Here is a 25,024-nt window from a genome sequence, read left to right on the forward strand (position 1 = left end):
AAAATGTTATTGTAGATGTTTAAAAGAAAGTTTTCTTTGACTATATAATATGCAGATTGTTCAAGGTCTAAAGTAATCTTGGGATTGGATTTCTTTCATTGTAGGGTGATGAATTAGAAGACAATGGAAAGAATTTCTACAAATCTGATGATGATCAGAAGGAAAAGACTGACAAAAGGAAGAAGCCGTATACTATGGATCCAGATCATAGACTCTTAATTAGAAATACAAAGCCTTTGCTTCAGAGCAGGAATGCTGCGGTATGTTAAAATCCTTATAAGAAATAATTCACTGGTTTTTAAAAAACAGCAATTAAAAATATCTCAGTTTAGTAAGTGAGTCTGTGTGTGCTAATGGAGCATTTGTTTGTTTACACACCAAATGACGTAATGGATAGTTGGAAGTACAGTGTGGAATGTAAGCTATAGAATTAGAGGCCTGATGTCTGAGAAGTAATACCTAAATATATTTCAGCCTTCCATGTTTCCAGGTATGCAGAGTTAGGTTTTGATGACAATACCTGGTTTGGCCTATTGGACTTCATTTATGTTTTAATGGTTTTGTTAATTGGCTTTTCTTAAGATATTTCTAAGTTGTTTCTCAATTGGTTGGATTATATTAGCTCTTATATAAGAACTATGTATATTTATCAGTTACTCCATTGTGATTGGGGGTACTTGATCTGGCATTAGTCCATACTGTTTGTATCTGTCTGATAGAATTTTTAAGAGACTAACAAAGGTAATGCCTCACATATTATAAATGTAAATTGGCAGTAATAGTAATTAAAAATCATCTTTATTTGGGTCATAAGGTTTTTTTTGTTTGTTCGACACCTTTTGTTTATATAACCATTTATATTTTAGAAGAATACATGTGCACAATACAAAATTAGAAATTACAGGCTAGCAAAACTAAAAAGAAAATTAAAACATCACATTCTCAACACTCAGAAATCACTTATGTCTTAGTGTATTTTCTTCCAGATCTTTCTAATCTGCATAAGTGTACATATATTCATGGTTACACATACATATATATATATATTTTTTAACCAAGATAAAAATCATACTGTACATAGCATTTTCTAACCTTTTTTTCTCTAGTCAGTCCTCTCCACTTTTTATTTTAATAAAATTTCATTTCATTTAATACCAATTGATCTTAAATTATTCTTTTTGGATGATTTATCCAAACCATTATCTAATGCATTGCATCTTTTAAAGCCTGTCAAGTCTTGCAGAATGTCCTTCTGGGTTTGTCTGATTGCTGCTGCTTCTTTTTATTTTGTTTTTTTGTTTGCTATACCTACTGGAATGGGATGGTTGCATCTTTTATAGTGTCATTTAATTCTTTTATATTCTGTGTTTCCTGTTAACTGGCAGTTATATCCAAAGGCTTGACGGATTTAAGTTAAACATGTTCTTAAAGATTTTAATTGAGAAAATATTCTTGATGAATTGTTCTGTTCAGTTAGTAAAAACTTCAAATATGTGGAATTTGCATTATTTTTCTGATTCTTGAGAATTTAGAGCTTACAGCTTTGTATATCCAAGTTATCAAGAACAATTTTTGTCTAATACCTAGTGGTTTAGTTTCCAAATCATTATTCAGTAATCATGCCTAGTCATAACGAAAATACTATTTCATGGGTGTTGTAAAATATGCTTATATTTTAATGTATTCAGCTTAGCCAGATGCTAGTTAGGTAGCTGTAATTTGCCATCTTAAACTCTACTTTATGAGTGACTCACTGTTCATTTAACTAGGTCTTAGAAATTGATTTTATAGTTCAAATACTTATGGATCAAAAACGTTTTCAAATAGTGAAACAAATAGTGGCAGTTTGTACTTTTGGTCCCATTTTGTTTGGGTTCCCTGCTTACTTGATGCTGTAATAGAGGTGGTTTACTTTTTGTGTCAGTGTATTTTGGTACCTTGTTTTGGGATGCTGCTAAATATGAGTAAAGGCTAACTTTTGAAGAATTGTGGATAGATTTTTTTTAACCTCATACTTAAGTTTATGGAGAGACTTTGAGAATTTCTTTCAGGAAACATAATACGTCATTGCTATGTAGTTTGTGTTGGAGATAGATACTGAAAGCGGAATGTTAGGAGGCTATTCTAACAGTCTAAATAAGGTGACAGCGGCATGAATGGTTAAGAGTAGAAAAGTGTTTATAGGATGCACTTTATTATGAACAGGCATGATGTAACTGTAGAAGGTCTATAAGGTTGTATATTTTTAGTCTTTTTGGATTTTGAAGTTTTGGGAACTTTTTTCATGGCGTTTACAAATTACCCTATACATTTCAAATCTGGGTATCAAAGAGACTTTCAACTGTTGGATTTCTAAATACTGAGGAAAAAGAGGCTCATTTAGTCCTTTTGGATTTTGGAGTACCCTAATATATTAGAACAGATGGCATGCCAAGTGGCAGCTAGAATTTTAAAGACATTGACATGTATAGGAAGTACAGTTTGCTTTCTTGCCAGTAGGATTGGACTTTTATTTGTAAGGGAAAAGGATTTACTATCTGTAAGATAGATTAAAATTAAGATTCAGCTTTCTTTTCTATCATTCACTAATACTTATTAGCCAGGTATATGCGTTAATATTTTTTTAAATGACTGATCTTGGATTAGGTCAATCATTAATTGAGATTCTTTTATTTTATAAGATTTAAAATTCAGGAGAGTTTATTTTGTAACGAACTTATATTTGCAGTTCACAAGTGAAGAAATGAGATATTCTTGCATTTTTTAAATTCTCAACTAATATCTTAAAGCTATAAATCAAACTTGTAAGAAAGTACAAGAAATGGCAAACAGTAAATTTAGGACCCTATATATTGTATTTTTAAAAACGGTTCTTTAGTTTCAGAAGAAACTTTTTTTTTTTTAACCTCAAACATTCTTCTGTGCTGTATACTATTTAGGCATATATATTAATAGAACTTTTGCTATATATTTGTTCAAACTTTATAGACCAGGCAGAATTAAATTAATATTAGTGTGTTCTTTGAGCCAAAGGCAGCATTGGTAACATCTGTAGCTATGTCTCTGCAGTTGTCACTCTGAATCTGAGTGTAGAGGCACTTAGGGGAAACAGTACTCTTCTGTTTTGAGACAAAGAAATTCCAGTCACTCTTTGTTTGTTTTGTTTTGTTGAGACAGAGTCTCACTCTGTTGCACAGGCTGGAGTGCAGTGGCATGATCTCGGCTCACTGCAACCTCTACCTCCTGGGTTCAACGATTCTCGTGTCCCAGCCTCCCAAGTAGCTGAGATTACAGGTGTGCACCACCACGCTTAACCTAATTTTTGTATTTTTAGTAGAGATGGGGTTTTACCATGTTGGCCAGGATGGTCTCACACCTGACTGCAAGTGACCCACCTGCCTCGGCCTCCCAAAGGGGTGGGAGTAGAGGCGTGAGCCACTGTGCCCAGTCTTTTAATCACCCTTATAATGGCTTTGAACCAGAAGCCATTTTTAAGGTTCTGTGTTTTTAAAAACAAGAGTATTTTAAATGCTACTGCTGTAGATGTATTTGTTTTAATGGAGTTTCTTTAATTGTAACTTAAATGTGCTGAGTTTTCTTTATTTCAGCCTACTAGTTACTGTTATCCTGGCTTCATTTAGAAAGGCATGCTTATAATTCTTAAAAAGCCCCAGTCTCAGAGCAGCAGCTGAGGAGCATGGAATTTCGAGTGTCTTGAGCTTTGCCACGTACTAGCTGTTACACCTCGAGCAGTTCATTCAGTGTCTCTTTTTTTTTCTGAGGATGTATTCTTTTCATAGCACTGCCATACATATTGCCACAAACTGAGTGGATTAAAACAACAGAAATTTATTCTGTCACATTTCAGGAAGCCAGAAGTCTGAAATCGAGGTATAATCAGTATTGGTTCCTTCTGTACGCTCTGAGGGAGAAACCTTCTCTTTCCTGGCTTCTGGTGATTGCCAGCAATCCGTGGCATTGCTTGGCTTATAGATGTATCACACTAATTATCTCCATCTTCACATGGCCTTCACGGTGTCTCTTTTTGTCCTTTTTTTTTTCTCTTATAAGGACACGTTCATTCGATTTAGGGCTCTTAACCAGCATGATCTCCTTTCAATTCTTATATTAATATTTTCTGCAGAGATCCCACTTCCAAATAAGATCAGATTCTGAGGATAGTATTGGGCACTGGGGGTGGGGGACACTTCTTCAACTCACTACGAAGAGTAACATTCCATTTTACGTCACAGGAATTTGTAGGACTTAGAGGAAATAATGTGTAGGAATGGATTTTGAGGTTGTAGAGTGCTCTAGTGTTCATAGTTCTGTTATTTTTATGCTTTATCTTGTAGGTGGTTATGGCAGTTGCTCAGCTGTATTGGCACATATCACCAAAATCTGAAGCTGGCATAATTTCTAAATCACTAGTGCGTTTACTTCATAGCAATAGGTAGGTCATGATTTTATATATGTTTTTTTTTTCTTTTGTATTCCTTCAAAAGTAATGTTTGAACAAATGTAATCTTTCAGGCATTTAATATATAACTCTGACTATATTTTAATCAATCGATCAGTAAGATTTCATACTTAAGGGGATTATTATAAAAGTCTTTATACATTTATCTCAAACTTAATGATAAATACAGAAATTTTTTAAACCTCAAGCCCAAAGATATTGAAAATATTTTGTAGCATAATACTAGGGTGTCACTAGTAGCCTAGTATGAGTGTCTGAAATTTTTAGGTATGGCAATAATGATGTTTGGGAGTTTTGGTAAATCTGGAATCACTGAAAAACTATACTGAAGTACTATCAGATTGACTTAATGTATTAATACATGGTTTTATATAGAGCAATGTGTATGATAAGTAATGTAGTTTATGCCAGAATTGTGCTTCCTATAAAGCTGGAATATTTAATTACTCTGCTTTGCTCCACTCTAAAAAGAGAGCTGTGTTTTTAATAGCTACTCATTTTAAAGATTGCATACTCTTAGTTTCAGATAGACAGACAGAGCATGCCACCTTCTTTGATTTTACCTCTTTATAATTTAGTGGTTTAGGTTAACAATTCAAAACAATTTATTGAGTTTCCATGACATATAACATGAGAATCATGATTTCAGGTTTAATTCAGATATTTGTTCTCTGTGTTTAAGAATACCTTCATTTCAGCTATTTGACATACCTTAGCTATTTTTCAGTAATTAGTTGTTTTAATTTGAAACAATGTTTTTCATTATGTGCTTGTTTCCACTAATTGGGTTGGAAGGAAAAAAACTATGTATTTATTTTTGCCCTTAACTGGAACTTAGTCCACAATTGTAGCTCTTGACTGGCTTAGTAACAAATGAGATGCCATTTCCTTTGTGTTCCTATTCTCCCTATCTGTATATCCAGCTATTATTTTTCTCTTTTGCTAGTTCAATACTTTTTTTTTCCTATGGCTAGTTCAAAGGATATCAGAAAGACCTGGAATTGGTCTTTCACGTGAAGCCTTATACCAGATTCAGTTCATTTTTTAGATATTTGGGTCTAAAAATAACATGACTACTTTTTAAATCTGGCCTTTGCCCTGGGAAGAATGAGTTATTTAATGAGTTTATAATAACAGTGTGGTCATATTTACCCCTATTAACCCTAAGAATACCTTCCTTGGATGTGTTCAAAACAGGTACAATGTTAACTTCATATTTTAGGAGCACTTTATTATAAAATTTGTTTTAACTATTCTTCATGATGAATCACGTCTAATTTATTGGTATTTTATAGGAAAAGTGCATTAAAAAGGCACACGTCTAAGATTTACTAAAAACTTTTCATTATTACATTTAAGAGTCTCATTCACTTGAAATTATTGCTAATTCGTTTTCATTATTGTAGTGCTTACTCAAAGATGTTTCATTGGAACATATACCAGTAAAAATTCTCTTTTGATTTCTAGGGAGGTGCAGTATATTGTCCTACAAAATATAGCAACTATGTCAATTCAAAGAAAGGTATGTATGTTCTGAACACGTAATTTAAGAGACACATGAACACATTAGTACCATAATGTATTTTTGTATTTATTTTTGTAATCCAGGGGATGTTTGAACCTTATCTGAAGAGTTTCTATGTTAGGTCAACTGATCCAACTATGATCAAGACACTGAAGGTATGTATGCTTTCATTTTTCAGAGGCTTTTAACACATTTGTTTTGAAGAGATTTATAGCTTTTATCATCTGTGGGATGCAGTCCTGCTTTTCAAAACACATTGATAAAGTTAATGGTTTTTCTTTATACTTTTCAATCTATATTATTATATACTAATTACTGTACTACATTCTGATAATGTAAAGTTAAGCCATGCTACCTACAACTTGAATAACTCACAGATTACTGAAGGAGACAGGCATTTAAATAAATAACTTCGGAGATTTGTTCCAAGATGGCCGAATAGGAACAGCTCCGGTCTGCAGCTCCCACCATGATTGACACAGAAGATGGGTGATTTCTGCATTTCCAACTGAGATACCTGGTTCATCTCACTGGGACTGGTTGGACAGTGGGTGCAGCCCCAGAGGGCGAGCTAAAGCAGAGTGGGGTGTTGCCTCACACAGGAAGCACAAGGGGTCGGATGATTTCCCTTTCCTAGCCAAGGGAAGCCAGGACAGACTGTACCTGGGAAAATGGGACACTCTCACCCAAAAACTACGCTTTTCCCAAGGTCTTGGCAACTGGCAGACAAGGGGATTCTCTCCCATGCCTGGCTCAGCAGGTCCCACGCCCACAGAGCCTTGCTCACTGCTAGCTCAGCAGCCTGAGATTGAACTGCGAGGCAGCAGCCTGGCTTGGGGAGGGGCATCCACCATTGCTGAGGCTTGAGTAGGTAAACAAACCAGCTCAGAAGCTTGAACTGGGCAGAGCCCGCCACAGCTCAGCAAGGCCTACTGCCTCTATAGACTCCACTCTGTGGGCAAGGCATAGCTGAACAAAAGGCAGCAGACAACTGCAGACATCAGTGTACCTGTCTGACAGCTCTGAAGAGAGCCGTAGTTCTCCCAGCTCAGTGTTTGAGCTCTGAGAACAGACAGATGGCCTCCTCAAGTGAGTCCCTGACCCCCGTGTAGCCTAACTGGGAGACACCTCCGAGTAGGGGCCAACAGACACCTCATATAGGCGGGTGCCCCTCTGGGACGAAGCTTCCAGAGGAAGGACCAGGCAGCAATATTTGCTGTTCTGCAGTATTTGCTGTGCTGCAGCCTCTGCTGGTGGTAACCAGGCAAACAGGGTCTGGAGTGGACCTCCAGCAAACTCCAGCAGACCTGCAGCTGAGGGACCTGACTGTTACAAGGAAAACTAACAAACAGAAAGGAATAGCATCAACATCAACTAAAAGGATATCCACACCAAAACCCCATCTCTAGGTCACCAACATCAAAGACCAAAGGTAGATAAAACCACAAAGATAGGGAGAAACCAGAGCAGAAAAGCTGAAAATTCTAAAGACCGGAGCACCTCTTCTCCTACAAAGGATTGCAGCTCCTCGCCAGCAATGGAACAATGCTGGATGGAGAATGACTTTGACGAGTTGACAGAAGTAGGCTTCAGAAGGGGGTAATAACAAACTTCTCCGAGCTAAAGGAGCATGTTCAAACCCACCTCAAGGAAGGTAAAAACCTTGAAAAAAGGTTAGACAAATGGCTAACTAGAATAAACAGTGTAGAGAAGACCTTAAATGACCTGTTGGAGCTAAAAACCGTGGCACGGGAACTTTGTGACACATGCACAACCTTCAATAGCCGATTCGATCAAGTGGAAGAAAGGGTATCCATGATTGAAGATCAAATTAATGAAATACAGCAAGAAGACGAGGTTATAGAAAAAGACTTAAAAGAAATGAACAAAGCCTCCAAGAAATAACAGACTGTGGGAGAAGACCAAATCTGCGTTTGATTAGTGTACCTGAAAGTGACGGGGAGAATGGAACCAAGTTGGAAAACACTCTTCAGGATATCATCCAGGAGAACTTCCTCAACCTACCAAGGCAGGCCAACATTCAAATTCAAAAAATACAGAGAACACCCCAAAGATACTCCTCGAGAAGAGCAACCCCAAGACACATAATTGTCAGATTTACCAAGGTTGAAATGAAGGAAAAAATGTTAAGGGCAGGCAGAGAGAAAGGTCGGGTTACCTACAAAGGGAAGGCCATCAGACTAACAGCGGATCTCTCAGCAGAAAAACCCCACAAGCCAGAACAGAGTGGAGGCCAATATTCAGCATTCTTAAAGAAAACAAATTTCAACCCAGAATTTCATATCCAGCTAAACTAAGCTTCATAAGTGAAGGAGAAATAAAATCCTTTACAGACAAGCAAATGCTGAGAGATTTTGTCACCACCAGGCCTGCCTTACAACAGCTCCTGAAGGAAGCACTAAACATGGAAAGGAGCAACCAGTACCAGCCACTGCAAAAACATCCCAAATTGTAAAAACCATTGATGTTATGAAGAAACTGCAGCAACTAATGGGCAAAATAACCAGCAAACATCATAATGACAGGATCAAATTCACACATAACAATATTAACCTTAAATGTAAATGGGCTAAATGCCCCAATTAAAAGACACAGACTGACAAATTGGATAAAGAGTCAAGACTCATCAGTGTGCTGTATTCAGGAGACCTGTCTCACCTGCAGGGACACACGTAGGCTCAAAATAAAGGGATGGAGGAAGATGTACCAAGCAAATGGAAAGCAAAAAAAAAAGCAGGAGTTGCAATCCTAGTCTCTGATAAAATAGACTTCAAAGCAACAAAGATCAGAAGGCCATTACATAATGGTAAAGGGATCAATTCAACAAGAAGAGCTAACTATCCTAAATATATATGCACCCAATCCAGGAGCACCCAGATTCATAAAGCAAGCCCTTAGAGACCTACAAAGAGACTTAGACTCCGACACAAAAATAATGGGAGACTTTAACACCCCACTGTCAATATTAGACAAATCAACGAGACAGAAGGATATCCAGGACTTGAACTCAGCTCTGCACCAAGCAGACCTAATAGACATCTACAGAACTCTCCATCCCAAATCAACAGAATATACATTCTTCTCAGGACCACATTGCACTTATTCTAAAATTGACCACATAGTTGGAAGTAAAGCACTCCTCAGCAAATGTAAAAGAACAGAAATCACAACAAACTCTCTCACAGCACAGTGCAATCAAATTTAGAACTCAGGATTAAGAAACTCACTCAAAACTGCACAACTGCATGGGAACTGAACAACCTGTTCCTGAATGACTACTGGGTAAATAACGAAATGAAGGCAGAAATAAAGCTGTTCTTTGAAACCAATGAGAACAAAGACACAATGTACCAGAATCTCTGGGACACATTTAAAGCAGTGTGTAGAGGGAAATTTATAACACTAAGTGCCCACAAGAGAAAGCAGGACAGATCTAAAATCGACACCCTAACATCACAATTAAAAGAACTAGAGAAGTGAGAGCAAACACATTCAAAAGCTAGCAGAAGGCAAGAAATAACTAAGATAACGAAATACCCTTCAATAATAATGAAATACCCTTCAAAAACGAAATACCCAATAACGAAAAACCCTTCAAAAAATCAGTGAATCCAGGAGCTGGTTTTTTGAAAAGATCAACAAAATTGATAGACTGCTAGCAAGACTAATGGAGAAAAGAGAGAAGAATCAAATAGATGCATTAAAAAATGATAAAGGAGATATCACCACCAATCCCACAGAAATATAAACTACCATCAGAGAATACTATAAACACCTTTACGCAAATAAACTAGAAAATCTAGAAGAAATGGATAAATTCCTGGACACGTACACACTCCCAAGACTAAACGAGGAAGAAGTTGAATCTCTGAAGAGACCAATAACAGGCTCTGAAATTGAGATAATAATAGCCTACCAACCAATAAAGTCCAGGACCAGACGGATTCACTGCCGAATTCTACCAGAGGTACAAAGAGGAGCTGGTACCATTCCTTCTGAAACTATTCCGATCAATAGAAAAAGAGAGAATCCTCCCTAACTCATTTTATGAGGCCAGCATCATCCTGATACTAAAGCCTGGCAGAGACACAACAAAAAAAAGAGAATTTTAGACCAGTATCCTTGATGAACATCGATGCAAAAATCCTCAATAAAATAATGGCAAACCGAATTCAGCAGCACATCAAACAGCTTATCCACCATGATCAAGTTGGATTCTTCCCTGGGATGCAAGGCTAGTTCAACATAGGCAAATCAATAAATGTAATGTATCACATAAACAGAACCAATGACAAAAACCACATGATTATCTCAATAGATGCAGAAAAGGCCTTCAACAAAATTCAACAGCCCTTCATGTTAAAAACACTCAATAAACTAGGTATTGATGGAATGTATCTCAAAATAAGAAGAGCTATTTATGACAAACCCACTGCCAATATCATACTGAACGGGCAAAAACTGGAAGCATTCCCTTTGAAAACTGGCACAAGACAATTATGCCCTCTCTCACCACTCCTGTCCAACATAGTGTTGGAAGTTCTGGCCAGGGCAATCAGGCAAGAGAAAGAAATAATGGGTATTCAATTAGGAAAAGAGGAAGTCAAATTGTCCCTGTTTGCAGATGACATGATTGTATATTTAGAAAACCCCATCATCTCAGCCCAAAATCTCCTTAAGTTGATAAACAACTTCAGCAAAGTGTCTCAGGATAAAAACTCAATGTGCAAAAATCAGAAGCATTCCTATAGACCAAGAACAGACAAACAGAAAGCCAAATTAATGAGTGAACTCCCATTCACAATTGCTATAAAGAGAATAAAATACCTAGGAATCCAACTTACAAGGGATGTGAAGGAACTCTTCAAGGAGAACTACAAACCACTGCTCAGTGAAATAAAAAAGGACACAAACAAATGGAAGAACATTTCATGCTCATGGATAGGAAGAATTAGTATAGTGATAATGGCCATACGGCCCAAGGTAATTTATAGATTCAATGCCCTCCCCATCAAGCTACCAATGACTTCCTTCACAGAATTGGAAAAAACTACTTTAAAGTTCATATGGAACCAAAAAAAAGCTCACATTGCCAAGACAATCCTAAGCAAAAAGAACAAAGCTGGAGGCATCATGCTGCCTGACTTCAAACTATACTACAAGGCTACAGTAACCAAAACAGCATGGTACTGGTACCAAAACAGATATATAGACCAATGGAACAGAACAGAAGTCTCAGAAATAACACCACATATCTACAACCATCTGATCTTTGACAAACCTGACAAAAACAAGCAATAGGGAAAGGATTCCCTATTTAATAAATGGTGCTGGGAAAACTGGCTAGCCATATATAAAAAGCTGAAACTGGATCCCTTCCTTACACTTTATACAAAAAATTAATTCAAGATGGATTAAAGACTTAAATGTTAGAGCTAAAACCATAAAAACCTAGAAGAAAATCTAGGCAATACCATTGAGGACATAGGCATGGGCAAGGACTTCATGACTAAAACACCAAAAGCAATGGTAACAACAGCCAAAATAGACAAATGGGATCTAATTAAACTAAAGAGCTTCTGCGTTGCAAAAGAAACTTCCTTCAGAGTGAACAGGCCACCTACAGAATGGGAGAAAAATTTTGCAATCTACCCATCTGACAAAGGGCTAATATCCAGAAAAAACAAAAAAGCAACCCCATCAGAAAGTGGGCAAAGGATATGAACAGACACTTCTCAAAAGAAGACATCTATGCAGTCAACAGACACATGAAAAAATGCTCATCCTCATTGGTCATCAGAGAAATGCAAATCAAAACCACAATGAAATACCATCTCACACCAGTTAGTATGGCGGTCATTAAAAAGTCAGGGAATCAACAGGTGCTGGAGAGGATGTGGAGAAATAGAAACACTTTTACACTGTTGGTGGGACTGTAAACTAGTTCAACCATTGTGGAAGACAGTGTGGCGATTCCTCAAGAATCTAGAACCAAAAATATCATTTGACCCAGTGATCCCATTACTGAGTATATACCCAAAGGATTATAAATCATGCTACTATAAAGACACATGCACACCTATGTTTATTGTGGCACTGTTCACAATAGCAAAGACTTGGAACCAACCCAAATGTCCATCAATGATAGACTGAATTAAGAAAATGTGGCACATATACACCATGGAATACTATGCAGCCATTAGAAAGGATGAGTTCATGTCTTTTGCAGGGACATGGATGAAGCTGGCAACCGTCATTCTCAGCAAACTGTCACAAGGACAGAAAACCAAATATTGCATGTTTTCACTCATAGGTGGGAATTGAACAATGAGAACACTTGGACACAGGGCCGGGAACATCACACACCAGGACCTGTCAGGGGTTTGTGGGCTGGGGTAGGGATAACATGAGGAGAAATACCTAAAGTAAATGACAAGTTGTTGGGTGCAGCAAACTAACATGGCACATGTATACCTATGTATCAAACCTGCACGTTGTGCACATGTACCCTAGAACTTAATGTATAATAATATAAATAAGTAAATAAATAGTAACTTCAGGGCTTGGCACAGTGGCTCATGCCTGTATTGCTAGCACTTTGGGAGGCTAAGGTGGGAGGACTGCTTGAGGCCAGGAGTTCAACACCAGCTTGGGCAACATAGTGAGACTCTGTCTCTACAAAAAAATCAAAATTAGCCAGGCGTGGTGGCTCATGTCTGTAATCTTAGCTACTTGGGAGGCTGAGGTGGGCAGATCGCTTGATCCCAGAAAGTTGAGGCTGCAGTGAGCCATTGATCATGCCACTGCACTCCAGCCTGGGTGATAGAGTGAGACCCTGTCTCTAACTAACTTATTTTAGTACTGTGTGTTTTAAGTAATACAGATACTTGAATTGAGTGTTGTGAAGAACAGAAAGGTGGAGCTAATTCTATGAGAGGTTTAGAAAAGATGATGTTTGGGTGGATCTTAAAAGAATAATATTGTGAATTTTTTTCTTGGTTGGCAGGTTGATTGGGAGGTTGAAGGGTTAGAGTAGGTGAAAAACATAATTCATGCTAACACAAGGGATTATGAAAGAGCATTGTTTTCAGGAAGTAATAAGTATGGCATAGAGTGCAGTTAGGAATATAAATCTATAGTGATTAAAATAGTGTGATATTTAGACAGAAAAGTAAGTGGAAAGAGTAGAAAGCCTAGAAATGTGCCCATACATGCAAAAATGTACCATATAGTAGAGGAGATATTACAAACCAATGAGAAAAGGATGGACTATGGACTATTCAAGACTGTTCAATATTAGAATGATGTATTATTCATATGAAAACTGAGTTTAATAATAAAATCTAAATTATACGCAAATTCAAGGATATTTTACCAAAAAAACCTGGTTTATAATTAGCGAAAATGTCAAGGTCATATAAGTTAAAAGAAAGACTAAGAAACTGTTTCAGACCAAAGGAGACAACTTAATACAGTATGTGATATATAACTGGATCCTTTTATTATACGTCATTGAGACAGTTATTGAAACTTAAGTGCATAGTGACAATTGCGTGATAGTAATGCATCAGTTTAATGACCTGATTTTCTTGGTTGTATTGTAGTCTGTGGAACATGTCCTTGTTTATAGGAAATATACATAGAAGTTTTTGGGGGTAATGTAGCATCAGATTGGCATCTATAGTCTCAAATCGTTCAGAAAAACAACAGCAACAGTTCTTTGTACTATATGTGTAGCTTTTTCATATGTTTGAGATTGTTTTTTAAAAGTTGTCCAGCTGGATGCAGTGGTTCATGCCTATAATCCTAGGACTTTGGGAGACTGAGGCAGGAGGATCACTTGAGCCTAGGAGTTTGAGACCAGCCTGAGCAACACAATGAGACTCCATCCCTACAAAAAAATTTAAAATAAGCTGAGCTTAGTGGTGTGCACCTGTAGTCCCAGCTACTTGGGAGGCTGAGGTGGAAGGATTGTTTGAGCCCCAGAGGTTGGGGCTGCAGTGAGCCATGATCGCACCACTGCACTCCACCCTTGGTGACAGAGTAAGACCTTGTCTCAAAAAAAAAAAAAAAAGAAAAAAGTTGTCCAAAAGTTAAAATATAGTTATCAAAATAAAATTAAAAATTAAAAGATAATCTGGAAAAAATATTTCTAATACATGTGTCTGAATAAATGATTTGTACCCAGAATATGTAAAGAACTCCTCTTACAGTCTTTGCCTTCTAATTGGAGCATTTAGATCATTTACTGTTTTATTTTTATTTATTTATTTTTTTCAGTAGGTTTTTGGGGAACAGGTGGTGTTTGGTTACATGCATAAGTTCTTTAGTGGTGATTTCTGAGATTTTGGTGCACCTGTCACCCAAGCAGTGTACACTGTACCCAACGTGTAGTCTTTTATTCCTCACCACCCCCCACCATTTCCCCTGAGCCCCCAAAGTCCAGTGTATTATTCTTATGCCTTTGCATCCTCATAGCTTAGCTCTCACTTATGAGTGAGAACATACGATGTTTGGTTTTCCATTCCTGAGTTACTTCACTTAGAATAATAGTCTCCAATTCTATCTAGTTTCTGTGAATGCCATTATTTTGTTCCTTTTTTATAGCTGAGCAGTATTCCATGGTGTGTGTGTGTGTGTGTGTGTGTATAACATATTCTTTATCCATGTTGATTGATGGGCATTTGGGCTGGTTCCATATTTTTGCAATTGCAAATTGTGCTGCTATAAACGTGTGTGCAAATATCTTTTTTGTATAATGACTTCCTTTCCTCTGGGTAGATACCTAGTAGTGGGATTGCTGGATCAAACAGTAGTTCTACTTTTACTTTTTTAAGGAATCTCCACACTGTTTTCTATAGTGGTTGTACTAGTTTACATTCCCACCAACAGTGTAAAAGTGTTCCCTTTCACCAAATCCACGCTAACATCTGTTATCTTTTGATTTTTTGATTATGACCATTCTTGGTGGAGTGAGGTGGTTTCACACTGTGGTTTTGATTTGCATTTCCCTAGTAAGTAGTGATGGTGAGCATTTTTCCATGTGCTTGTTGGCTGTTTATGTATCTTTGAGAATTGTCTATTCATATCCTTTGCCCACTTTTCAGTGGGATTGTTTTTTTCTTGCTGATTTGTGTTCTTTGTAGATTCTGGATATTAGTCCCTTGTCAGATGTATAGACTGTGAAGATTTTCTCCCATTCTGTGGGTTGTCTGTTAACTCTGCTGATTATTTCTTATGCTGTGCAGAAGCTTTCTAGTTTAATTAAGTCCTATCTATTTATCTTTGTTTTTGTTGCATTTGTTATTGGGTTTGGGTCATGAAGTCTTTGCCTAAGGCAGCGTCTAGAAGGGTTTTTCCGATGTTATCTTCCAGAATCTTTATGGTTTCAGGTCTTAGATTTAAGTCTTTGATCCATCTTGAGTTGAATTTTGTGTAAGATGAGAGATGAGGATCCAGTTTCATTCTACTACATGTGACTTGCCAATTATCCTGGCACCATTTGTTGAATAGGGTATCCTTTCCCTATTTTGTGTTTCTGTTTGCCTTGTCAAAGATCAGTTGGCTCTAAGTATTTGGCTTTATTTAATGTAGTTATTGATATGAATGTATTTATGTTCACATCTTGATTTGCTTCTGTTTGTCTCTTCTATTTTTTTGTGATTTTCTTAAGACTAAATATTTTTTATTAGTAAAAATTTTTTTTCACAAGCCCGTTGGAGATTACACATTGTTTATATCTATAAATCCAGAAGAGACAATTAAAATGTCTGAGTATTTGGGATGGTAGACTATAGGAGAACAAATCAAAAGAATTAATTGGTATCTGGAAAACAGATGTATTAACATGGAGGGCAAATTGTTTTCTAACTTTACTAAAAGACAAAAGCCAAACTAGCAGAATTGTTTAGGTTAATTAGATATAAATTGTAAGTTTGTGTTGGGCAAACAATTAGTGAAGATGTAGAATTCTCCTTTTCCGAATTGTTTTCAAAGAACTAGTAATTGTCTAATATCTAATTGTCTAATATCTAATATATAATTCTAATATCTAATATCTAAATTGTCTAATATCTAATATCTGATATGTTTGTGGACATAAGGTAGACTAGGTTGACCTGAAGGGTATAATGCCTTACCACATTGGTGACAATATGATTTGTGTGTGTGTGTGTGTGTGTGTGACAGAGTTTCAGTCTTGTTTCACAGGCTGGAGTGCAATGGCACGATCTCGGCTCACTGCAACCTCTGCCTCCTGGGTTCCAGCAATTCTCCTGCTCACTGCAACCTCTGCCTCCTGGGTTCCAGCAATTCTCCTGCCTCAGCCTCCCGAGTAGCTGGAATTACAGGCATGCACCACCGTGCACCACCATGCCCAGCTAATTTTGCATTTTTAGTAGAGACAGGGTTTCTCCATGTTGGTCAGACTGGTCTCGCACTCCCGGCCTCAGGTGATCCGCCCGCCTCGGCTTCCCAAAGTGCTGGGATTACAGGCGTGACCCACTGCGCCCGGCTGACAATGTGATTTTTAAAAGTAGAAATAAACTTTCAATTAAATGCCTGTACTCTATTAAATTCATCTTGCTACCTTTGTTTTAAAATGTTTACTTTCTCTTTTCTCTACTATAGCTTGAAATTTTGACGAACTTGGCAAATGAAGCCAACATATCAATTCTTCTTTGAGAATTTCAGGTTTGTGTACAGTGCTAATTATAAAAAACTTCTAAAACATATGTTCAGTCTTAAATATGCATCTTTTTCTATCTAGAAATATGTAATTGTGTATATAAAATAGTGATTGGGACAAGATTGACAACTAAGAAATTCAATTTGCAAGAATAAACTAATTACAAATTTATAATTTAGGGAAAACATAGTATTCTCTTTCATATTTTCATAGACTTTGAAGGACTTTGGTTTATAACTCTGTCTTTGTTTGAAATTGTATTTCTGGTAAGAATTTCATCTTTTTGTGCTGCCAGCATCAATAGTCCTTTCTATACTCTGTGGTCATGAAAATGGCTTCATTTCTTACCTGGTTTTTCCCATTTTATTGACCTATGACTATTTTTGACACTGCCCCCTTAGCCTCATATATAGCTCAAAAAAATTTGTTTCATAATTGCCCCACTACGATTTTTTAAATTGCTGTTTTTTATTTTGATTTGTTTAGTTGTATTTTTATGCCTTATGAGACTCTTCCTAGTTGCATTTCCCCCCAGAATATTAGTCAAAAATTACTTCATGGACATGATACCCTTTATGATGGAAAGGTCATCTCTGAAGCCTTAGTTGTAGAGCACAACAATAGAAAACTTTACATCAGTATTATGACTTTTATATTCCATTATCTGTTTTCTTCACAAAAATATACCACATACTATGCACTAATCACCGTTTTTCTTTTATCAGCTTCCAACTTTTAGACATGTATTTTTTGCCATAGTTCTCCTATATGCCAATATTAAATTTCTTCTTGGTTGTAAGACACTGTATACACGATTTCTTTTTAGCTATGTGATTTTTAAACTTTTTACAGGAATAGTAGAATAATATGGCATGTCCATAATTTATATTTTCATACCTGGATTACTCTACTTTTATGTTGTGTATCTTTCTAGACAAATTTCTTAAAAAATTAAGATGTTCTAGAAAATATAGTATTTTATGTTCTTATTCGATAATCTTATAGCTGCAGATCATTGCTTGAATCTGATTTTCACTTCATTCCTATAATTTTATTTATTTAAAGTATTGGTCTTTGTGTTTTTTCTTGTTCCTTTCCTGTTGTCCTATCTAGTCTCTTTGGGTGTCCTCTCACTGTCCAGTTTTTGCTTATATCAAGTCTCCTGGGATTGTAGGAAAGGAGACTTAGGTAATGTTATGGAATGGGTTGTATAGAGGGCACATACTAGACCTGTTTCAAAATATTGGTCATCTAGTCTTTTCATTTAATATCAGGATGTTTAATAAGGTCCATTTTTCAGTCAAACTTTTAAGTATTTTTTTCATGTATTCATTTTTATCACTGTCTAAATTTGTACCTTCTGTCTATGTTTGTGTTATGCTCATAGTTACGCTTTTAGTAACTTTTTGGGTAAAATACGGAATGTTTCTAAAGACTCATAAGTTCATATTTTTCGTTAAGGAAATTAAATAATTTATTTGGGAACACTTTTAAATATACTTGGTCTTGCCTTTATGGAACTAGGAGAGTTTAATTAATTTAATTTATTTATTCAACGTTTAATCACCTTGTTGGTACCATTTTTAGCAAATTTGTATTTTTTTAGACATCTTTAGGTTTTCTCCTCCATTTGTCATTTAGACACCACTTAAATGTATTGCATTTTTCATAGTGTTAAGTCTACATTGTATACTTCTTATTTGAGGTTGGGAATCTTTCTTAAAAATTTCGATTGTAAATGACCTTTCAAATTTCATGTATATGATACAAAGTGTGTATATTTCTGTAAACAATAGAAGCTTTCCTCATTTAAAAATTGGGAAGGTTCTAACCAAAGTGAAATTCTCTAGGGCCATTATAAAATTTATAAAGATATTTTAACTTCCTGTTGTTAAATCAGTGATTTATTTCTTTATTTTTAAATTTGTGTGTGTGTATATATATATATGTGTGTGTGTGTACATATATATACTATATGAACATATATATAGTATATATATATGAACATATATATAGTATATATATATGAACATATATATAGTATGTATATATGAACATATATATAGTATGTATATATGAACATATATATAGTATGTATATATGAACATATATATAGTATGTATATATGAACATATATATAGTATGTATATATGAACATATATATAGTATGTATATATGAACATATATATAGTATGTATATATGAACATATATATAGTATGTATATATGAACATATATATAGTGTATATATGAACATATATATAGTGTATATATATGAACATATATATAGTGTATATATATGAACATATATATATAGTGTATATATATGAACATATATATATAGTGTATATATATGAACATATATATATAGTGTATATATATGAACATATATATATAGTGTATATATATGAACATATATATATAGTGTATATATATGAACATATATATAGTGTATATATATGAACATATATGTAGTATATATATGAACATATATGTAGTATATATATATGAACATATATGTAGTATATATATGAACATATATGTAGTATATATATATGAACATATATGTAGTATATATATGAACATATATGTAGTATATATATATGAACATATAGTATATATATGAACACATATATAGTATATATATATGAACATATATATAGTGTATATATATGAACACACACACACATATATATATATACACACACACACACATACACCCTTTACAGTATATTTTTAAAGCATACTTTTAAAGAAAATCTATTTCAAAAGTATGGTATTTTATTTTATTATAAACTGAGTATTTGAAGTATTTATTGAAATACTGTTCACCGTAACTATTATTCTTTTACAACCATTGTGATAGATTTTGAAATTAAAATGTTTGTAAATAGCCTGCTGGTCCCTTTCTTCCTTTTCTCCCAATTTTTAGATTTAGTGTCTCTGAAAAAGTGACCCTTTTTTTCATAGATTCACAGATGCTGCTGGTAAATGAACTGAAACCTCCAAAGAGAGAGCTCTCATCATCTCTTTCAACCTTGCACTTAAACTAATTGCTGTCTTTGGGTGACTGCTCCTACTATCTGTTTTGGAGTCTCAAGCCACTATGGCCACAGGTGAATGAGCCTGGCTTGAAAATGTGCTTCGTCCATAGGCACATTCTTTAAGTAAAAAAATCAAAACAAAATGAAATTAACCTACATCATCACTTGGTCCTCATATTGTGCTTATGAGAAGTTTATGTATTCTGGAATTCTTATATATTGACAAAGTTTAATATAATCGGAGTTTTGGTTAACTCGATAATACCAGTGTGTAAACTAATTGAAGTAATATCTTTTAGACCTATGTGAAAAGCCAGGATAAACAATTTGCAGCAGCCACTATTCAGACTATAGGCAGATGTGCAACCAACATCTTGGAAGTCACTGACACGTGCCTCAATGGCTTGGTCTGTCTGCTGTCCAACAGGGATGGTAAGTTTACAGTTTCATTTTATTTTCAGGTGATTTAAATTTGAATATTCTTGGTATTATTTCCAAGTTGTAACCTTTTCTAACTTTGCATTTTAGCTTTTCCAGTTATATCAGTAGTATGGTCACAATAAGTAGCATTTTATCCTTGAAATGCACATAAATATGCATATTCTGGGTTCTTTTTTTTTAGTAAAATAGGCCGTTAAGTAGCAGGTAGTATTTGTTTTACTGCAACAGATCTAAGAAAATTTGTTTTACTTCTTCACAATTTAATCACCTTGATTGTATCTTTTCCACCTTTTTACTGCATTTTAATGGCATGTAAGTCATGCATAATATTGGTTCACCTGCAGAGGGTGCTAAAAGCAGGCAAATGACTATAACATGCAGAAGTGGCTAGATCAAAAAATATGTTAACTGTATACCTTCAACATTATTTTTCCTCAGAAATTCACCTAATTATATTCAAAATTAACTGGATTTAAAAGCCATCAACTTGGAGCAGCTTTATGTTTTTAAGCCAAACAATATCTAAGTGTTCGGTAAAACTGGATAGGTAATATCCAGTAAAATATGTAAGCTAGATCCCATATTGTTCTGTGGCAAAGCGTCAGTTATTTCTATGGGTAAGGCTTTGAAATAAATGGAGCCATTTAGAGAAAGAAAGAAAAGCGAGCTTTACCTTTAAAATAATTTTGTTTAAAGAACTTTTATTATAATTATGTATTTAATTAAAATGAGACTTTTTTAAGAAAAGCATAATTTTCTTTGTAAAATCATTGAAATTATTTTGTGGAATTTAAAATATACTAATGTCTATGTCATGTCTAGATATGGGCATATATGATATAGCAGCCCATGAGGTAAAACAACAAAATTGATTACATTTTATTTGAAAAATAACTTTTTAGTACAAGAATCCTATAATCCCTAATTATTTTTTCCCACATGTAGATATCTTTAGAAAACTGTAACATTGTTGAAAGTATTTCTGATGAAAAAAATTGGAACGAAATTTATTCCCAGATAACATTGATTTTTGTTGTGAGCATAAAATTTCAAACTTGTACCTGTAAACTCAAGATACTATGACTGAAGATTTTTCTACATGTAGTATTAATACTCCAAATAAATGCCAACCAAAATTATCAAGACGATAGGTTTAAAATTTTTTTTATCTCTACAAAGTAGCTAGTGGAGATAGGATGATAAATGTCATCCACTCTATCTCTTTCTACTTTTAATAATAACTAATCCTTTTATCTCTGTTTCTATGTCACATTTTAAAATGTGACATTAAAAATGTGTTTTAAAGAAATTTTCCTGTGCCTTTAATAATGACTTTCTATTCAACCAAATAAAATACGCACCTTGGGAAAATAACTTTGTACCATTAAAGATTATGAACCAAGGCTTACCAGGGCAATTGTTCTTTTACATTTTAGTTACATACAGAAAGCACCAGAAATTAGTTAGAACACTGATTAGTTCATTCAAATACAAAATATATTCAAATTTTCTCAATTTTATTTTTTGACTTTTTTTTTCTGATGGAAAATTTCAAGCTTTGGATTTTAAAGCAGTTATTTCTGCTTCAGATTTAATTTCTCAAAAAATATTTTTATTGACTTTAAAAGATAAATATTCTACCCCTACATCACTTTTAAGGGAAGACTAGATTGTTTTACAATTAGAAAATGAAAGACTAATACATACTTCCTCTCTAAAAGTAGAAGGATTTAGTTTAACTACTTTAAATTTTGATATTTTAATGGTTAGGCTTTTGTTTTTTGATACAACTCTTAATCATGGTTTTTTTTTCCCTGCAGTGTGAATATTAACAAACTTAAATTGTATTGTCAGATTATATTTGCATAATCATCATTAGCCCATAATACCTGATTAATTATGTCTGTATCACATATGCTACACTATTTTTTGTAGTTTGGAAGTCTGGCTCAGTAAAAGTGAGAGGTAAAACAAATAAGGAGAATATTTATATCAAAATTAGTAACATAAAAGAAAGTCATAGTATTTTTAACTTTAACATAGCCACCCTGACAATAGAGCCCCTTCCTCTTTGTATTAAAAGATCTACTTTTAGGAATAAATACTGTGAATGAAGACTCAGTTTCTTTAAAATCTGTAAGATCTTTTAAGGCTCCAGGAATCTGTAATTATTTGATTTTATATTGAAATGAATACCTTATCATCTCTTCAAATAATGAATCTTTAAACCTCAGGGACATTTAGGCTCAATTGTTTTAAAATATGTTTAATATATTTCTCTTGGACCTCTAGTTTTGTGTGTGTGTTGTTAAGAGCCTTTCTAAGCAGACTTGAAGCTTGCCCTAAAACAGCCTATTATTACTCTCTAAGATTAATTTGATAAGCCAATTTCTTATAGACCTTTAGTAAGAGAAATCTACATTTCAGTTGACTTAGGTAATTTATTTTAGGTAACATATTAGCGAAATTTACTCTTTTGAATAACCTTATTGCCATCTACTCTAAACTAAAAGGATTGGGGCAGAAGACTTTGTTTTGTTTAGTTTTAAAAAATTCAGTAAGCATTTATCGAAGACTTTAATCAGTTGAGATGTTTAATAAATGTTGAATATATTAATAGGATATTTATTTAACTTATAAAAGGTTCCTATCTTTATAGAGCTAATAGTCTATTGGAGGGAGATAGTAATATAAGACAAATATATTATAGTCTTCCCATATAGTGACCACTTACTCTCTTGCCAGCTATTTGCTTACATGTAGGAATATATCACCTATGTAGAATGTTACAGCTATCCTGAGTAAATTACCTAGTCTGCCTGTGCACCAGATTCTTCATTTGTAAAATTAGTATGATAGTAGACTGTACTTTTTAAAGTTAGGTCCATTAAGTTTTGTTGAGGACAAGGAAGAAGTTAGGAAATATCTAGAACATAGGATCATTTTGTGCTTCTGATAGAGTAGCACCAAAGTGCTGAGGTCTTTGGAAACCAAGAGGTACCATAAAGGAGAAGTAGAGTGGAATTACCTGAGGGGAATGAGAAGGCACCTGTGGTAGGCAGAATTATTGCGTTCCAAAGATGCCCAGAACCTGTGAATATGTTACCTTACATGGCAAAAGAGACTTCGCAGATTGATTAAGTCAAGTTTCTATAGATGGGGAGATTATGTGGTTAGACCTAATGTTACCATGTGGATCTTTATAAGGGAAAGAGAGACGCAGGTCAGTCAGAAGATGTCAGAAGGTCAGGGTGATGTGATTGTTGGAAGAGGTCTTTGAACCAAGGAATGTGGGCATGCTTGAGAAGTTGGGAGGGGGAAGGAAAAGATTTCCCCTAGAACTTCCAGAGGGAACACAGCCCTGTTGACAGCTTGATGTTAGTCCCATAGGACCTATGTTAGACTTCTGACTTTAGAACTGTACAATGATAAATTTGCATTGTTTTAAGCCACTATGTTTTTAGTAATCTGTGACAGCAACAATAGGAAACTAATGTAGTTCCTAAAGATAAATGATGCCAAACACGTATTTCAACTGTAGCCAATCCTGCGTCTGCTTCTAGATAATTAAATTATGCAACATTTTTTCTCTTACTTAGGCTAGTTTTGCAATAATGTATTTTAAAAATATAAATTTGTTATACTATGCATTCTTTAAAACCACACTTACCAAATTTTGCTTTGCATAGTAATCACATAACCATTTATTTTTCTGCTAGACTGTAAGTTTGATGAGGGCAGAATCTCATTCTGATTTACCTTTGCTTTCCTCATAGCACCAAGAGGTAGTCTTTATAGAAGTAACACTTGCCTATGGGCAGGCGCGGTGGCTCACGCCTGTAGTCCCAGAATTTGGGAGGCCAAGGCGGGCAGATCACCTGAGGTCAGGAGTTCAAGACCAGCCTGCCCAACATGGCAAAACCCCGTCTCTACTAAAAATACAAAATATTAGCTGGGCATGGTGGCGGGCACCTGTAATCCCAGCTGCTTGGGAGGCTGAGGCAGGAGAATCGCTTGAACCCCGGAAGTGGAGGTTGCAGTGAGCCGAGATCGCGCCACTGCACTCCAGCCCGAGTGACAAGAGCAAAACTCCATCTCAAAAAAAAAAAAAGAAGTAATACTTGCCTATCATAACATAGAACGTATATAGATAGAATGTACATCCTAGTTCTGAGTTTGAATTCTGGACAGAGTTATATAATTCCAGTGCATCTCCCTGTCTTCATCTTTAAAATAATAATAATAGGGTACCTGCCTTACATTATTGTGAGAAGGAAATGAAATGTGATGTCGTTTTGTAAACTAAAGCCTTAATATTAGTTAGCTTTTAGTTAAATCATGCTAGGTTTTTTTTTTGTTTTTTCTTTTCTCAGTCTGTCACCCAGGCTGGAGTACAGTGTTGTGATCACGGCTCACTGAAGCCTCAACCTTCCTGGGCCCAGGTGATTCTCCTACTTCAGCCTCCTAAATAGCTGGTACTATAGGCACGTGCCACAACTCGTGGCTAATTTTTGGATTTTTTGTAGACCTGGGGTTTTCCATGTTGCCCAGGCTGGTCTCGAACTCCTGGGATCAAGCCATCCTCCTGCCTCGGTCTCCGAAAGTGCTGAGCCACTGTGCCCAGTCAATATTAGTTAATTTCTTATTCTTATGGATAAGCAGGTAAACAGTTTGAAATACATATATTTACTAATGATTAGAATGATGAATTTTGTTTATATTCTTAAAGGGAGCATTATAAAAAATACATTTCAGTGAAAAAGAGTAGGCCGGGCACGGTGGCTCACGCAGGTAATCCCAGCACTTTGGGAGGCCAAGGCGGGTGGA

General features: G+C 35.2%; 1 protein-coding gene across 1 annotated transcript in view; it reads left to right on the plus strand.

Moving 5' to 3' along the window:
• Window positions 1-25,024, plus strand: part of LOC115932769 (AP-3 complex subunit beta-1-like) — a 158,520-nt gene that overhangs the window by 18,237 nt on the left and 115,259 nt on the right. The window contains 6 exon segments of the mRNA XM_063708061.1: window positions 105-260; window positions 4,356-4,453; window positions 5,948-6,002; window positions 6,089-6,160; window positions 16,656-16,718; window positions 20,056-20,188. Coding sequence (XP_063564131.1) covers window positions 105-260; window positions 4,356-4,453; window positions 5,948-6,002; window positions 6,089-6,160; window positions 16,656-16,718; window positions 20,056-20,188 — 577 coding nt within the window.

This window comes from Gorilla gorilla, chromosome 6 (assembly GCF_029281585.2).
Source record: "Gorilla gorilla gorilla isolate KB3781 chromosome 6, NHGRI_mGorGor1-v2.1_pri, whole genome shotgun sequence".
Lineage (NCBI taxonomy): Eukaryota > Metazoa > Chordata > Mammalia > Primates > Hominidae > Gorilla > Gorilla gorilla.